The following is an 18,866-nucleotide window of genomic DNA, read 5'->3' as shown; positions in this document are numbered from 1 at the left end:
GAGCTGTTAAAGTTTCAGGAATTTTGTGAACTGGCTGACATCACATAACTTGAAATCTGTCATGGTGGGAGCATTTACACCACAGAAATAATCATACACTAAAAATCACTCCCTTTTCCTACTCATTCCACTGCTAAATCTTGGAGACAGTTGAGAGCTTTTGAAAACTGCTTTTTTTTTTTTTTTTTTTGACATGAGAGTGCTATTATGGGAACACTTTATAGCTAATCTGTAAAAAATGCATAAGATGGTTTAGAGCAGGGAAAACTGACACATCAGTTGGAAAGTCAGAGTTTAGACAACTGATAAGGGCTTGACCAAAGAGATGGAAACAAATGGATATTTTCATTTTCAAGAGGCCCTACAAGAGTAGACAGAATTCAGTAACAGATACAGGGTTGGCAGAGGTAGCAGTGGATAAAAGGTGGATGAGTTAAAAAGTAGTAAATAAATACATTTGTTAATGAGGGCAGAAAAAATATCTCCTATTAATTGCTACATCTCTCTTGCCTTTAACTTACAGCCTTCTTACATATCTGCCTATAACCACTGTCTACATTTTCTTAGCACAAAGTTCCTTCTTAAGTTCTGTTATATGGCTTCCATTACCCATGTTGATGCTGAAACTTCTTACTCTAGAAGGCCACTTCTTCAGTGGGGACACTGACCTTGAGGATACCGCAAGTCCCATGCTAACTTTAAAATAAAACATTTCTGGTGGAGTGAATTAAATTTATAAATACTTCTTATAATGCTACTTTTCCTACTATCACAAAAGATTGAGGAAAGGTGTATAGCTCTATATTACAGGGACAATGTAAAGACTGATATTAAAAAAGAGACCTTTGAATTACATTGAAGAGAGGATTATACACATGCAAAGAAATTACTAGGCCTATGTCATTTGCTGTTTTATACTCTAATATGCATATATTCCAAACGCATAGCCCATCCTCCTTGAGACCTCCTAAACATGTTACGAATTTGAAGTGTCTCTGCATTATTCAAGTGAGGCAGGAAAAAGTTACTCTAAGGGATCTTTCTTTTTTATATTTTATTTGAATACAATTCTAATAATTTGACATTAATGCAGTAAAGGGTTAACCCAGTAGCTTCAGGTTACTCAAGCCCTGCACTTTTCAGAGAGGTGTCTTCAGGTACTGGCCCTTCCTTGACTAGCTCCTGGGAAATGACCTGAGCTCTTGGAATTTCCAGTTTGATAATAGTGTTTTAGTATGCCTGAGGCCTTGGGCTGCATTTTGTTAGTTTGACGAGATAGTTTATGCTGGAGTTTATCATGGAGAATGTCTGTTTTTGAATGGCTGAAGCACTGGGCCATGAGGTATCACTACACCTCTGGGGTCTTGAGACAGAACAGGTAAGGTCAGTCACATGGGTGATGCATGTCTATGTGACTGACTTCCAGTAAATACCGTAGACACCAAGGATTGGTTGAGCTTCCTTGGTTGGCAATATTGTGCACATGCTGTCACACATTTCTGGGAGAATTAAGCATGTCCCCATGTGACTCAACAAGGAAGAGGCACCAGGAAGCTTGTGACTGAACTGATACAGAAATACAAATATAAACTGCAAATAACAAAGCCTAATATAACGAATTGACTTAGGGTTGGAGAGAAGAATTTAGGGAGTGGGGACACAAATATCACAGACTGGAAAACTGGTGACTTGTTTGGTGGTGTATTAGGGTTTTCTAGAGGGATAGAACTAATAATAGATGTATATATGAAGGGGAGTTTCTAAGGAAAATTGACTCACACAATCACAAGGTGAAGTCCCACACTAGGCTGTCTGCAAGCTGAGAAGCCAGGAAGCCAGTCTGAGTCCCAAAACCTCAAAAGCAGAGAAGCAGACAGTGCAGCCCTTCAGTCTGTGGCTGAAGGCCTGATAGTCCCTGGCAAATCACTGGTGTAAGTCCAAGAGTCCAAAAGCTGAAGAACTTGGAGTCTGATGTTCAAGGGCAGAAGACATGCAGCACAGGAGAAAGATGGAGGCCAGAAGACTTAGCCAGCGTAGTCCTTCCACGTTCCTCTGCCTGCTTTTATCCTAGCTATGCTGGCGGCTGATTAGATGGTGCCCAACCAGATTGAGGGTGGATCTGTCTCTTGAGCCCACTGACTCAAATGTTAATCTTCTTTGGCAATACCCTCACAGACACACCCAGGAACAATATTTTGCATCATTTAATCCACTCAAGTTGACACTCAATATTAACCATCACAAACGGTAACAAAATATTTGGTCAAACTGTCAACAGCTGTCTTTGGAAAGAAGACAAAATACTGATTGAGGCTGTAGCCTTAGGGGAAATGCTAGGAGAAAAACTAAAAATTTTGCATGGGATGGCTCTTTCTGGCTGTGTTCAGCAAGGTTCTAGAAGAAAAAAATGTATTTTTGTCTTGATTGAAATTAGCTAGCCTGCAGAGATGGAGGAAAATATCATCTGGTTAACGAAAGCCGTTTTTGCCATTTTTTTCTTTTTATTATAAAGGTCATATATGAATAAGAATATATAAAATATATATGTATAAAGAGTATTTTAAAAGTGAACATCCATGCAATCACCACCCAAGACAAGAAACAGAACATTGCCAGCATCCCAGAAGCACCAGGTGCCACTCCCCAATCACATTGCCTTACCTCTCCACAGAGGAAGTCATTATTCTGGTTCTGGGGACAGCAAAACACTTGCCACTTGCTTTTCTTTACAGTTTTATCTCATATATATAACTATATACCCTTAAAATAGTATAGTTGTTCAGTTTTTACTGTTTTAAACTTCATACAAATGGAATCATGCTGATGGCATCCTTCTGTGATTTGCTTCTTTTGCTCTGTGCTATGTCTGTGATATTCATCTATGTTGTGGTTAGCTATTTCCTTCATTTTCACCACTGTGTAGAATTCTATTGTTTTAATATAAATGCCATGGTAGAATTTAACCATTCTACCATTGCTGAATATTTGGTTCATTTCTAACTTTCGGATATTGCAGTGCTGCTATGAACATTAAAAAATTTTTTTCTTGGCCACCTTCCTGACTGGGAAGAACTTTCTTGTACACGCTTCCTAGGATACATGTTCAGTAGTTTTCCCAAGGCATTGTATTAGTTAGGGTCCTGACAGGGAAAAAAATAACTGCAATGAAAGATAACCTGCAAAGATGTATACTTCAGAGTGCAATTGCTAGGTTTTGAGCACGTTTATCTTTAAATTTACTGAAGGACAAATTTTTCCACAGTGATTGTTTTCAATGTAAGAGCTGACATCATCACCAAAACTTAGTATCACTAGATCATTTCATTTTTGCAAATAAGGTAAAGATGTAATGATACCTCCTTGTAGTTTTATTTTTTACTTCCCAAATATTAATATGGCTGGGAATATTTTCATGTTTCTTGGTCATCTGGATTTCCTTTCACTTGAAATGCCATATAAAGTCTTTTGTCCAAATTTCTATTGACTGTCTTTTTCTTATTGATACATAGGGATCATTTATATATTCTGGACACTAGTTTTTCACCAGTTATATATATTGCAAATATGGTGGTTCTTTATATTAGGTTTATATTAGGTTCACTAAGTAGGTGAGATTATGCATGCTTATTACCAGTTCTTGTAGTTTTGCTGTATTTTCTTCAAATGCCCCAAATCAAAATTATAATAAAAAGAAAATGGGTTGGATATAATAGACAAAACAGGTAGTAAAGAATGTGAAGAAAATTCTGGGCAGAGAAAACAAAAGTGAAGGCATAAGAGGGAGGAAGAGTGGAAAAGTAAGAAAACCATCTCTATTAGATCAATTAAAGCTTTAAATTTTATTTCAAATGATTAAATATTACTAAATGATAATATTCAACTACATAAATCCTTAAATGAAAATAATTTAGCATTTATTCTAATATTGAAGATAATAAAAATAAACCTAAGGCAAGACAGAAAATAATTCACTATGGTACTATTTACCTTTCAGTACATTAAATCAGTGTTTCATTGAACTTAAATTTGTACATAATTTACATAAGTAAATCACATGATCAAGAACCATAACACTACAACTTTGTATTTGCCATGGTGTATAATAACATCAGTCATGGGATTGGATGGGCATGCTAGCAGGCATTAAGCCTAATTTAAAGAATCTAGTAATTAAAAGTCAAGTTACCACTTTGTCAAAGTCTGTGAGTTCTTAATTAAGCTATTCCTAAAATATTATAATATACAAAATATATATTTAGATCATAAGCTAAAATATGAAAAGCAAGGGGAGAGAAAACAAAAATATAAGAGAAAAGATTTAGCTCCTTAAAGAAGTAACAGAAAATGGCTTCCAACTTCATGTTGCAATTAAATAATAATAATAACTATTATCATATTATTGAGACAGAGTCTCGCTCTTCAGGCTGGAGTGTAGTGGCAAGATCTTGGCTGACTTCAGCCTCGATCTCCCAGGTTCAAGTAGTTCTCCTGCCTCAGCCATCTGAACAGCTGGGATTACAGGCGTGTGCCACCAAGCCTGGCTAATTTTTTTTTTTTTTTTTTTTTTGTCGTTTTAGTAGAGACAGGGTCTCACCATGTTGGCCAGGCTGGTCTCAAACTCCTGACCTCAAGTGATCTGCCCACTCGGCCTCCCAAAGGGCTGGCATTACAGGTGTGAGCCATTGTGCCTTGCCTAACTAATTATTTTTTGAGAAGAACTCATTGATAGCACAAAAGTACTTGGAGAAACTACTTAAGCTAACTACTACTAAGCTGTCTTCTTTCACAAATATTAATAAAAATATTGATAGAAATGTAACTAAGATACGTAATGTGTTTTAATACACATTAATCTTTTGAATTACACATTTTCTCTTGAGGATTATAATAAAATGACGGTACAATTCATCCTTCTTTATAGATTTGTGGGAAGTACCAACATAATTGACAAGAAATGAAATACTGCCATTTAAAAGTCCTGTATTAAAATAAAACTACTTTGAATCATCTTAGACTAAATATTTTAAAAAGTGATTCAAGTGCTTATTCATAAGATAATGGAATTTTAAATAAGAAAAGCCAAATTAAAAATTATATTTTAGGCAAAAACCATTTTAACACAGATAATACTGTGATATTTATTTTCCTGAAGAAAACCACTTACGCTAGTTACATTAATACTCTTCACAGAACTTAAGATAAATTTTAATTATGAATGCTCATGAAGTATTTAAAGATACTAGGATCAATGCCAACAAAGTAGTTAAGTGCTGAAAAATTCTTATGATAATATAGGTATGTGTGAATCTTTGAGAGCCCTTACAAATGTTTTTATATTCAGTATAAAAATAATAAAAAAAATCACCTTCTTATCCCATTCCTAATTTCCCTTTTAAAAATTATCTCTTAACAGGATTAATTTCCAATTGATGTATAATGGAAGTAAAATTCTCATGGTTATAAAAAACATACACAGAATCAGTATATGTATCTTAGAAAAGCAAACATCATCTGAGGAAGGATCATTGCACTTGCCTTCACTAAATAAATCTGCAAACTTAAAATTAGAAAGAACAAATTCATTGATTATAAAATAACAAGTTTCAATTAAAAATTAATGATAAAATGTTCAATGTTTACTTAAAAAATATATCAAGGGTATGTTTGGGATTGTTTGGTTTTATTTTCTTTGATGTTGAGTACTTTGTCATCAATCCTGGCCTAGAACGAAAAGGAACACACAATTAAAATGCAGGAAGAGATTCTAGAACATAATTCATTTTTAATATTGATTACTTAATAATTTATAAAATAATCGAATTTTCATATTGTAGCCAGCTTTATTAAAGCTCAAATTAGCCATACCTTTTTGTTCTTGTTACAGCCTTCTGTACTCCACTTGAGCTACCTTTAGAGGAAAGAAAGTCAAGAAGTTCCATAATGAATAATATGAAATAATTAAAAAGTTGTATACAAATTTAAAAAGTTAAAACTTATTGATTAAAGATAACTTCCTTAGTACTATATAGTTCATATGTAAACACACCAAAAACTATAATTTCTTTGTAATTTACTAATTTTATTAGCATTACACTTAATTTTATTGGTGAAATTTGGGTAGAGTCAGCACTACCAAAAAAAAAATGAGTTAAAGAGGCTTTCTGGTTATGCAATTATAGTTAATTTACCATTGTGCCTTCATAAATGTTCTCTGAAGGAATTTCTTTTTTGATTAGATCACTCAGCTCCTTAAACCTTTGAGTTCATTCTGTGCTAAATCAAGATCAAACCAAAGTTTTCCCCAAATTCACAATCTATAGGCTTGAGTTAATTCTAACCTATGGCAATGTAACCAACATTTCCCTAAATGGCGGCATACACAAACTACCCATTTAACAGTATATGTTTCAGATTTAACAACAATCTCATTAATTTTAATAATACATATTCCTAGAAAATCATGCAGTTTAAAACGACTACACACTTACCAGTACTTCTGGAGCTTTCTTTGGGTTGATTAACTGGGTTAACTTTATCCTTTCTTAATTCTTGGATAAAACTTTTATTTAAGCAAACATCCACATGCACATTGAACAGGGTTAGATCTGAAGTGTTTTGTTCTACGTTACAAACAGGACAAACTAGAGCTTGGCCTGTTTTCACTTCACATAAGTAAGGCTGGCGGTATTCTTGTCTACTTAATGATCCAATATCTTCATTTTTCAATGAAACAGTACAAGAAGAATTCTGATGACAGTGTTCAATATTAAAAGACTTGCTTGGCAGACTAGAACATTCTTCCTTGCTATGCTTATTACTTAAAGCATCTGTGCTTTCTGCTTTAGATGAGTCATCTATAGTATCTACTAAAGCTACACAATCTACTGAAGATATTTCTTTAATTTTTGGATGGGCTTCATAATCTTGCTTCTCATAAAGTGAAGCAGCAGGAACATTTTCTTTCTTGTTAACTTTGGTAGCAGAAACATGTGAACACGAGAACATTTTAAAGTTTTCACTGATTGAAGGTCCATCAAGACATTCATCTACATGTTTATTCAAGGCTTCCAGACTGATGCACCCTTGTGCCCTAAAGCAAACAGGACAGGTAAATATCTGACAGTCATCTGAATTCTCTGATATTTCCAAATTCTCATTCATCTTCTTCTTTAAAACTTGGAATGGTTGTGATGTCTGGAAACTTTGTTTATTCACGGCTTCACATTTAAATGTATCTTGGTGACTCCATTTCCTTTCTGATCGTTTTTTATCAAAGAAACTCTTCTTATGAGACATTTCTAGAGGTTTTACAAACTTATCTTTGTCAGTTTTCTCTAGTATACACTCAGTGGCTGACAGGGCTTGGTTTCCAGCCTGTAAAAAGCCAATAATGCTCCTTTGTTGGTGTTTCCTGTCTTCTTCATTGGGAAAACTAGATATCCGAACACCTAAATTAAACCAATCACAATCAACTTCAAATTGAACAAAGCCAATTCACTCACAATGCATAAAAACATTTTGTCTAGTGCTATGACATATACAAAAGGTTGGCTAGAGAGAAACAATAAGTAACATTTCAAAGCTGGTATTATAAGTATAAATTTACCTTCCTTTATAAAAGAATATCATTAAATATTAACTATCTATTTGGAGTTAGTATAATGATGTAGGATTTTAATTCATATGTGACACATAATACCATTAAATTAATACCAGTAACTAACTGGAGTCAACTATACAGACTCTTTAGCTCTTTTTTTTCTAATAGACTTTATTTTTTAGAGGAATTTTAGGTTCACAGCAAAATTGAGCAGAAGGTACAATGAGTTCCCATAGATCCCCTTTCCCTACACATGCACACCCCTCCACCCCAACTATCGACATGTGGCACCAGAGTGGTACATTTGTTACAATCTATTAACCTACACTGCCACAACATTGTCACTCAAAGTCCATAGTTTACACAGGGTTCACCCTTGGAATACATTCTGGGCCCTGGACAAATTTATAATGACGTGTCATTATAGAATCATACAGAATCATTTCATTGCCCTAAAATTCCTGTGTTTTGCCTATTTATCCCTCCTTCCCCTCTTAACTCCTGACAATCAATTATTTTTTATGGTACTCATATTTGCCTTTTCCAGAATCTCATATGGTTGGAATCATACAGTATTTAGCTTTTTCAGACTGGCTTCTTTTACTTAACATTATGCAGTTAAATTTCATTCATGTCTTTTCATGAATTGATTATTTATTTATTTTCTGTGCTGAATATTATTCCACTGTCTGTATGTACCACAGTTTATTTATCCATTCACGTACCGAAGGACATCTTGCTTGCTTCAAAGTTTTGGCAATTATGAATTAAGCTTCTACAGATATCTGCGCTCTTGGGCTTTTTTTTTTTTTTTTTCTTTCTGAGGTGGAGTTTCACTCTTGTTGCCCAGGCTGGAGTGCAACAGCGTGATCTCAGCTCACTGCAACCTCCACTTCCCGGGTTCAAGCGATTCTCCTGCCTCAGCCTCTCGAGTAGCTGGGATTACAGGTGCCCGCCACCATGTCCAGCTAATCTTTTGTAGTTTTTGTAGAGATGGGGTTTCACTATCTTGGCCAGGCTGGTCTCAAACTCCTGACCTCATGCAATCCACCTGCCTTGGCCTCCCAAAGTGTTGAGATTACAGGTGTGAGCCACCGTGCCCAGCCTGGCTCTTTTAATTAACACTTTATTCAGTTGATTTCAGTGTGTGCTGTATCTTTCATAAATAAAATTATGGCTAATGACCCACTCCTTACTAGTAAAATGTGCATTTGGTGTGGTGATCCATATATACACTTTCAACCAGTTCACTTTGGAAACATGGCTTGTTAGTTTTTACCATGTAATGGCTGGAGATGTGATTTCACAATGTCACAATCTTTCATCTGTAATTCCAAAATCCAAAAAGTTCTGAAAATTGTAAGCAACAAGTGATACCTGATGACTAAATTAATGTCATCAGTCTTTACAGTCTCTGAATATTTTGTTTTGCTACAGAAATATTAATGTGTTTGAACAGGGGGTGTTGCCCCAGATCCACAAAGAAGTATTACAACATAACATACTCTACATGCACTGAATTTGCTTTCTAAAATCTGAAAAGTTTTGAATTTTGAAACATACCTGGCCACAAGAATTTCATTAAGTTATAAGGAAAAGAACAACTTTAACTGGCTCTTACTGGAATTAAACTAATGATCACGGCTTCACACATCAGGGTCTAATAATTAAGACAAATGGCAGCGGCAAAGGAAGAACTTCCTAAACAGGTTTAAGAAATAAAATGAAGGCGAGAATACAGGTGCTCATTGACTTACAATAGGATTGTAACCAGATAAACCCACTGTAAATTGAAAACATATTAAGTCAACTTACAATACTTTCAATTTATGATGGGTTTATCGGGATGTAACCACCTTGTAAGTCAAGAGTGTACTGAAAGCATACAGCTTTCCCACCATTGCAAAGTTGAAAAATCATTAAGTTGAACCATTGTTAAGTTGGGGGCCCCCTGTATTCCCAAAGTTGATTATTTGGGAAAATCTAGCAGATTTAAGGAAAAGCAAAAAAATAAAAAAGTCATACCCATAAGTCTTAATCTCAAGGGATGTGGAAAATCAGCATCAATTTCTGTTTTTAGCAATTCCTTAGCAATGGCAAATATTTCTTCTGCAGTAGAAACAACAGATGAAACTGTAGATGCACGAGTTTTTACTTCAAAATTCACATTCTTCAACTTAATGGTAACAGTTCTACCCTATAACATATACAATATGTTATTTATTTATTTATGAGACAGGGTCTCTCTCTGTTGTCCATGCTGGAGTGCGCTGGCACAGCTGTAGCTCACTGCAGCCTTCAACTTCTGGGCTCAAGCGATCCTCTTGCCTCAGCCTCCTGAGTAGCTAAGATTACAAGTGCGTGCCACTACACCGGCTAATTTTTTTATTTTTTTATAGAATCGGAGTCTCACTATTTTACCCAGGCTAGTCTCAAATTCCTGGCCACAAGCAATCCTGGCCTCCCAAAGTGCTGGGATTATAGGCATGAGCTACCGCACCCAACCAGAATACATTATTCTGTATGACTTCCTAACTTCTAGAAAAAAGTCATTTACATGTTAGAAAAATTCAGAAAGGTTTACAGACATAAGAATATGCAAGTATAACCAATTATTTATAAAACATGGTGATAAAAATATCATAAAGAATAAGAGGCCGGGTGCAGTGGCTCACGCCTGTAATCCCAGCACTTTGGGTGGGCGGATCATGAGGTCAGGAGTTCAAGACCAGCCTGGCCAACATGGTGAAACCCTGTCTCTAATAAAAATACAAAAATTAGCTGAGCGTGATGGCAGGCACCTGTAATCCCAGCGACTGGGGAGGCTGAGGCAGGAGAATAGTTTGAAGCCGGAAGGTGGAGGATGCATTGAGCCGAGATCACACCATTGCACTCCAGCCTGGGTGACAGGGCAAGACTGTCTCAGAAAAAAAAAGAATAATTAAAATACCATTTTAGCCAAAAACTTTTACTTCCCTTTCCAAACATAAGCTGAAATCCCATTTTATTTTGTTTTTGAGATGGGGGTCCCGCTCTATTGCCCAGGCTGGAGTACAGTGGCATGATTGTGGCTCACTGCAGCTTTGACCTCCCAGGCTCATGCTATCCTCCTACCTCAGCCTCCCAAGTAGCTGGGACTACACACTCGTGCCACCATGCCCAGCTAATTTTTACATTTTCTTTGTAGAGACATGATTTTGCTATGTTGCCCAGGCTGGTCTTGAACTCCTGGGCTCAAGCAATCCTCTGGCCTCAGCTTCCCAATGTACTGGGATTACAGGCATGAGCCACTATGACTGACCTAAAATCCCATTTTAGCCAGTAATTTTTATTCCCCTTCCCAACTGAATTTTCTTGTTTTTTGTTTTGTTTTGTTTTAGACAGAGTCTCACTCTGTCGCCCAGGCTGGAGTGCAGTGGCGGGATCTTGGCTCACTGCAGCCTCTGCCTCCCGGGTTCAAGTGGTTCTCCAGCCTCAGCCTCCAGAGTAGCTGGGATTACAGGTGTCCGCCACCATTTTTAGTAGACATGGGGTTTCACCATGTTGGCCAGGCTGGTCTCAAAACTCCTGACCTCAGGTGATCCCCCTGCCTCGGCCTCCCAAGTAGCTGGGATTACAGGAACGAGCCACTGTGCCTGGCCCCGCAACTGAATTTTTAAAAGACCATTACAAGAGGGAAAGGTTAAATGATCACTTTTATTTTTACTGAATCTCTTTTGGAGGTTGGTTAATTACCTACAAAGGAAGGAAAAAAATCTTTCTAAAAGTGTCTCACTGAAAAGGACTTATGAATAGCTCACACTTATTGTGTGCCTTCTGCATTGCCAGATGCTATGCCAAACAATTTAAATGTAAGAATTCCCTTTACACTTAAGTGTTTTATGAGTGCAGGGTTTCAGTGGAGACAATGAAACAGTTCTAGAGATGGGTGGTGATGATGGTTATAAAACAATATGAACTGTACACTTAAAAATGGTTAAAATGTAAATTTTATGTTATGTATATTTTAGTATCCCCTGGAGGAGGAAGTTAATTCCTGCTCTCTCTCATCTGAGGGTAGTTAGATTTACTGAGTTACTTCCAAAGGGAAAAACACTAACTTCACAGTGGAGAAGCCTAGCAAACACTAACCAAGTGATGAAGGTTAATATCATCCATGACATCATGTGGCTATTATATACCCCATGATAGGATGTTATGAGAAGGGCACTTCCTCTTTGTGACACTCTTTCTAAAAATCCATAACCCTGATCTAATAATAAGAAAATCATCAGACAAACCCAGATTGGGTGACATTCTGCAGAATACCTGTATAGTACTACCCAAGACTGTCAAGGTCATGAAAAAGAAGGAAAAACTAAGAAACTATCACAGACCAGGAAACTGGAGAGACATGACAGCTAAATGCAATGTAGTCCCCTGGACTGAATTCTGGAAGGCAGAGACGACATTAATGGAAAAATAAGTAAACTCCAAATAAAGTCTGGGGTTGAGTTCATAATTGACAATGTATTAAATGTCAGTTTCTTATTTTTGACAAATGTACTCTGGTAATATGTTAATAATGGAGGAAACCAGGTGAGGAGTATGCTGAAATTCTATTATTTTTGTGACTTTTCTGGAAATCTAAAATGATCCTAAAATTAAATGTTTATTTAAATATTTTTTAAAAAGAAAATTCTTTAAACTCAAGGTATGATAGAGAAAGATACTCATCAGATATTCCACTCTTTGTAGTAATTTTTTTAAAACAAATTTTTTACTGATTAGCATAATAGTTTTACTGATGCATTATATGAACATAGTAAATTATCACATGTACCTCATAGTTTTGATCTTTGTAAAGATCAAATAAGTGTACTTGGGATATCTATCACCTTAAATATTTGTATTTTCTTTATGCTAGAAACATTCAAATTATTCTCTTCTAGCTATTCTGATATGTAACAGAGATTACTGTACACTATAGTCACCTTACTGATCTGTTGAACACTAGGTCTTATTTCTTCTATCAAACTAGATATTTGTACCTGTGTATCATTTTAAAATACCTTTTTATTACGCTTTGTACCGACTCTACCTCTGGTTTGAGAGTGTTGGGAAAACACTAAATATAAATTGTTGCGAGTGAAGATTATAAAATAGCAAGTTCAAAGCCTTATAGGTTTTGTTGTCCTGTGTTAAGCAACCTGGATTACAACCTTGAAACAAAACGCCTATTTTAGAAGGTCATTGTCTAAGTAAGAAAAACATTAAAGGATGATTGGAAAGACATTTGTAATATGTGAATACAATTCTCTGGAAATCCTTTCTTTTGCCTTATTCTCTAATGCCAGTGTAACTTTGGTTTTAACTTATTCAAATGTATTCCTGAGGCACAGAAGTAAAGTCCTCTGAATTATACTGAACCACTCTATCCTCATAAGGTGCTTCTTCATAGAATCACCTCATCACAGACTCCAGAATTGGATTTGTATCTGACTGTTGGGGATAGAAATACACTATTCTGACGTTTATTAACTTGTATTCATCTTTAAGAAATGTGTAATCTAACTCTAGCTTTTAAGGTAGCATTTTACTATCAAAAAACTTAAAAACTAAGGACACCATATCAAAATAAAGCACCTTAAGTCTTTGTTTCTGTAGATCCTGAGCAAGCTCACTGCAAAGTTCTTGACATAGGCTGTATTGTTCTTCCGCTTTATTTATCTCACTGAATGTCCTAGAAAGACAAGAATAATTTTGGCGCACAAAGTAAACTATAATCCAGGATAATTTGGAAATGGTATGCAAATTTATATGGCTAGCATTAAGTTATATTTTTCTGTAGTACAAAATAAAGTTTTCAGATGAACTAAAATTTAATTAAGTAAAAACATCTAAGATCTATATAAATAATGGAAACCCACCTAAACAGGAAAGCTTGATTAGCTAAGAAACAATTTTATGCTCTTGCTCTATTATATCACAAAAAAGATAATTAAAATTACCAACAGATAATGGTAATGCCTCCAGAACTTAAAACAGATTAGGGTATATGTATATATAGACTTTATTACACAAGATTATCTTAAGAAAGTCCAAATGAGAACATCATTCCAATTACTGCACATGGATTTTATGGATGAGAAACATCTTTAAGTAGATTTAAGGGGTTGGCTCATGGAACCTAGGCAGAGTTGTTTAATGGACAGCTGAAAATAGAAGGCTGATAAGATTAAATGTAGGTATTTTGAATTCATCTGCAAAAGAGTGTTGAAAGAAGTTGACAAGTGATATTAACTTAAAAGAGGATAATACAAAGAGACCAGAATGATGAGTATGGACCCCAAGCAAGTGACTCTTCAGTAAAGAGTCCCCTTTCTACTTCTAACCTTATCCTCAGCTACTCAGTTCTCTTGCCTAGTGGCAAACAATGTGTCAGCTTCTTATTCTTAGGAATTCCTTAGAAATATTCCACGTATACGGGCGCCTGTAGTCCCAGGTACTCGGGAAGCTGAAGCAGGAGAATGGCGAGAACCCAGGAGGCAGAGCTTGCAGTGAGCCGAGATCGCACCACTGCACTCCAGCCTGGGCGACAGAGCGAGACTCCGTCTCAAAAAAAAAAAAAAAAAAAGAAATATTCCACTTACGTATATATATGTGTGTGTATGTGTGTGTACATAAAATAAGTAAACAAGAAGACATTTTCCTCTCATTTTTTATATAAACAGTAGAATTTTAGATACATTGTGTAGTACCCTACTTTTCTCAATTTATCATGGTGAGAGTTCCCCATGAGTAAATGATTTCCTCATTTTTATATAGCAGCATAATATTCTAATTTAATGATGTAAGGTAATTTAACCAATTCTCTATTCATGGATATTACAGTTTTTTTCTATCATAAAAAATGCAGTAAGTAACCCTGTATATATGTAAAATGACATGTGACTATATCTGTGGAATTAATTCTTAGTAAAAGAATTATGGCATCAAAGTACACGTGTATCTGTGATTTTGATACATATTATGAAATTTCTTACCCCCTGCGGTAGGCTAGATAATGGTCGCTAAAGATGTCCACATCCTAATCCCTGGAATCTGTGAACCTAGTATCTTACATGACAAAAGGGATTTAGCAGATGTGATTAAATTCTGACGGAGAGAGATTACTCTGAAATGTCCAGCTGTGCCCAATGTAATCCCAAGGGTCCTTGTAAGAAGGAGGCAGGAGGGTTGGAGTCAGAGAAAGAAGTTGCTGAGGCTATGAGCCAAAGATTCTATGGCCTCTAGAAGCTTTTCATAAAGAAATGGACTCTCTCCCAGAGCTTCTAGAAGAAATGGAACTCTACCAACACATTAACTTTAGAACCGCTGACTTTCAGAATGATAGAGCATAAATTTCTTTTGTTTTAAGCCACTAAATTTGTAGAAATTTGTTTTAATAGCAATAAAAAAACCTAATGTACTCCCTCTAAAGTTTACACATTTTACACTCCTACAGTCTTGCCAATAGAGTATGTTAGAATCTTTGCCAACCTGATTAGTGAAAGAAAGGTATCTGAGAGAACTTTCAATCTGTATTTCTTTAATTATAAATGAAAATGGTAGTAGTTTCACTTGTTTTAAGAGCCATTTGTATTTCCTTTTCTGTTAATTAATTAGAACTTTGTTCATTTTTTCTGTTGGCTTAGTGTTCCTTTTTTATTGATTATGAGTTCTTTTTATATTAGAGAAGTTAGTTAGTTTGTGATATAAATTGCAACCTCCTTTCCTCCAACTTCATACCAAATTTGATGTTATATTGCCCATTTTAAAAAGCCAAGGGGATAAAGTTTCCAGAAAAAAAAAGTGGAGAACACATTCCTGTACATCAAACAGTGTTCCCAATGGCAGAGAAATTTATCAAATACGGCAATACTATTTTGCTTTTGGATGTTTTTTTTTTTCTCTCTCTTTGATTGCTTTCATATGGACCAAAACCTAAAATAGCAATTTTTATCAAAGCCATTTATTATGTTGTCTTGTAAAAGTTATTCAGCTTTTCTGACCACAAATAATATATGTGAAATATGAACACGACCTTGTACTAGGTCAGTGTTTTGTTTTGTCTTGTTTTGATTTTGAGACAGAGTCTCACTCTGTCACCTAGGCTGGAGTGGAGTGGTGCCATCTCAGCTTACCGCAAACTCCACCTCCTGGGTTCAATTCTTGTGCCTCAGCCACCCGAGTAGCTGGGATTAAAGTTTAAGCGACCACGCTGGGCTGATTTTTGTATTTTTAGTAGAGACAGGGTTTTGCCATGTTGGCCAGGCTGGTCTCGAACTCCTGACCTCAAGTGATCTGCCCACCTCAGCCTTCCAAAATGCTGGGATTACGGGCGTGAGCCACCTTGCTGGGCCCTAGGTCAGTGTTTCTTAAATGTCTCAGTGGAAACTTGCTGCTTTGAGGAGATAATTGAGGGACGTTTCAAACAATGACTTATTTCCCCAAATGGTAAGTTTCCATCATTATTTCATTTGGTTTTCAAACAGGATTGCAAACCACTAAACTAGATCATCTTTAAGCTCTCTTTTATCAGTAATATTTTACTGTTTGATTAAGCTTCTGCTTAATCACCAATATTGAAAGAATTTTAGGAAGAATTCCCATTGTTACTTCTTAAATTTCCGAAGTAAATACTCAATTGTCCTTATAAACAAGCTAGAAATTAAGATATGAAATTCTGAAATGCTTAGTTTTCACTAGGTAGGATTAAAACCAACATTAAAAGATAGCTGAAGTTAATTTTTGAGATTATAGCAACTGAAAATAATAGTCTTATACTAAGGCATTTATTGCAGGGAGTGTAAACTACTAAAAATTGTTATAGTAATTTGCGAATAGATTTCTTATTTCAGTGATATTTACTAAAAATTAATTCAATATTAGTTTAAGATAACATGAATTATGCACAATTAACAATAAATAATAAAACATTACCTCTCAACGCTCATACTTTTCCTCTCTCCATCCCTTGAAATGAAAAAAAAAAAGGTCTTTATTTTTCAAAGACTGAGTTTTTAGTTAACCAAGAGGATTTAACATTATCAATTACCTTTTAGAGATCTCAAATTTTTTATTAAAATTTATATATCACGAAAAACAGTTTTTTATCTAAAAACAAATCACCAAAGAACATAGATAGGTAAGATGCTAATATGATTATGAATCAAGTCTATATCTATTGAAGAGAACAAACTTGAAAATAGGTAGATATTAGAAATTGCTTCTATTAAAAACCTGACTATCAAAAACCACAACTTATAAAAAATAGGAAGTGATAGTGTAATATCTTCCAGTTATAAAATATAATTAAATGTTAAATAATTTAAAATCAGTTACCTAGTTTTTGGTTTAGTATATTAACTTCTTTCTCCCATAGCCTATTCATTATTCATTTATACCACTCTATAGAACCTCAGTCAGAATTTGGTACACAGCTATAGGATGAAGATTGGGAATCTGAATCACCTAGTTTGGCTGTATTCTCGTTGCTCTGACAGGATTAGTTAAAACCAAAAAGTTGAAATGACATGTAGAGTACTCATTTTCCAAATATTTAGTGAATCTATTATGATTCAAGCACTGTTCTAGAACTTGAGGATATAGTAATGAAGGAAATAGACCAAGTACTTGCCCTCAGGAAACTTATATATTGGAGAGAGACAGATAACAAATATAGTAGTAAATATGGAATGGGTTAGAAGGGGAGAAGTACTCAGATTAAAAAGCAAAGCAGAATAGGGGAATAGAGAATATGGACAGAGGGAAAGGCAGGCTTGGTATTTGTTATTATAAATTACCTATGAATTGCATGTAAAAGCTTTACCTGGATCTCTAAATACCACAAGTTAATATACGTTATGTTACATCAGAACTATATTGTTTTCAAGCACTATGGAAATAAAAAAATTTTTGGATTAAAAATAAAGTTTTATTTCCTGCTATCTTCAAATATAATTATTTATAGTGCTGTGATATCTTCATCTTTCATTATGCCCACTGAAGATCAAAGTCAGCTAACTGTGGACTCAAAAGATTGAAGAGCAGGAAGAGATGAGAAAAGCAATACAACAAGCCTTGCAATCTCTGTAAAATTTAGTAGGCTTAGTTGGTCCATCAATTTTATATGCATCCTCATTGATTTTTATTGTTGTCCTTTAGTTTAAATACAAGAATATAAAGGAGTCATTTTGAGGACAGGCTGACAAGGTGATGACAAAATTGTAAAAATAGTGCCCAGAGTTGACTTCCACGATTCCAGTCTTTTAAAATTTCCTTCTTTTCACCTACTATCCCACAACAATTTACCTTCTACCTCTAGGGTTCCTCTTTTTAAGACCTAGATGAAAGAGTGGCAGGGAAGAAAACCCAGGGTATTTCCTCCAGCTGTTCCCTCTTCCAGCCTTTGCACGGCTGGCTCCCTCAGGTCTCTCCGCCTTTGGATGATGGTTGCTAACCCTCACACTTACCCCCTAGTCATTTTCTATACCCTCACTCTGCTTTACTTTCTTCATTTGTTTATTTGGTTATTTTCCATCTCTCACACTAGTCTGTAAACTCTATGAGGGCAGGAATTTGTCCTATTTGCTGCTGTTATCCACAGTGCCTAGAATAGTACCTAACACAAAGTAAAGTAGTCAGTACTGAATGAATGAATCCGGAAAAGAAAAGAAATGTAGTTTAAGGCTTTCAAAGAATCATTACATCTCCTTCCTTAAAGGGTGAATTATGGAATATGGCCATCTTTCTTTCCACAACAACCTGACTACTGGCATTTCTCTTAGGTTCTGAACAAAGAACAAGGTAGGGATAAAAAAGAAACTAACTATCATTCCTCTTGTCTCTCTACCCAACTGCTGACACCATAACCTAGGAGTGATTCTTTATTCTTCTTTTCTTTCCTCCTACATCCAATCTGTTGACTCTAATTCAAACATTATATTTTGAATTAAACTAGCCTAAAAGAATTTTAAAACATGTTATCCATATAGCCTCATTTCAATTATTAAAACTGATATTGCAGCAAATGCTAAAGAAAAAGCAGAATGACAATACATATAGATACCTTGTCAGGTGTGTTGAACCTAGACCCAAGGAGATATGAAGGAAATAATGCCAAGATGTTTCAGAGAAAAGGAGAGAAAGCAATGCCCTCTGTTGGTAAAGTTCTGTACATGTAATAATTCCAAGGGCCTTTAACATTTTCTCTGTAACTTTTCCTATTCCAGAAACCTAGAAA

At 35.3% G+C, this 18,866-nt stretch overlaps 1 protein-coding gene across 18 annotated transcripts in view; it reads right to left on the bottom strand.

The window, feature by feature from the left end:
- Positions 1–342: 342 nt before the first annotated feature.
- POLK (DNA polymerase kappa) overlaps positions 343–18,866 on the bottom strand; it is a 91,669-nt gene continuing 73,145 nt past the window's right edge. For 9 of the 18 annotated variants that reach the window (XM_024246849.3, XM_024246844.3, XM_054555273.2 and 6 more), the window contains 7 exons: positions 18,693–18,859; positions 16,565–16,597; positions 13,226–13,322; positions 9,626–9,797; positions 6,489–7,448; positions 5,866–5,908; positions 343–5,721 (listed from right to left, as the gene is read on the bottom strand). In XM_024246849.3, coding sequence (XP_024102617.3) covers positions 5,637–5,721; positions 5,866–5,908; positions 6,489–7,448; positions 9,626–9,797; positions 13,226–13,322; positions 16,565–16,597; positions 18,693–18,859 — 1,557 coding nt within the window. In that variant the 3' untranslated portion in view covers positions 343–5,636. 18 annotated transcript variants of the gene reach the window in all.

Source organism: Pongo abelii, chromosome 4, assembly GCF_028885655.2.
Source record: "Pongo abelii isolate AG06213 chromosome 4, NHGRI_mPonAbe1-v2.0_pri, whole genome shotgun sequence".
Classification (NCBI taxonomy): Eukaryota; Metazoa; Chordata; class Mammalia; order Primates; family Hominidae; genus Pongo; species Pongo abelii.
This window is presented reverse-complemented; position numbering and strand designations above follow the sequence as displayed.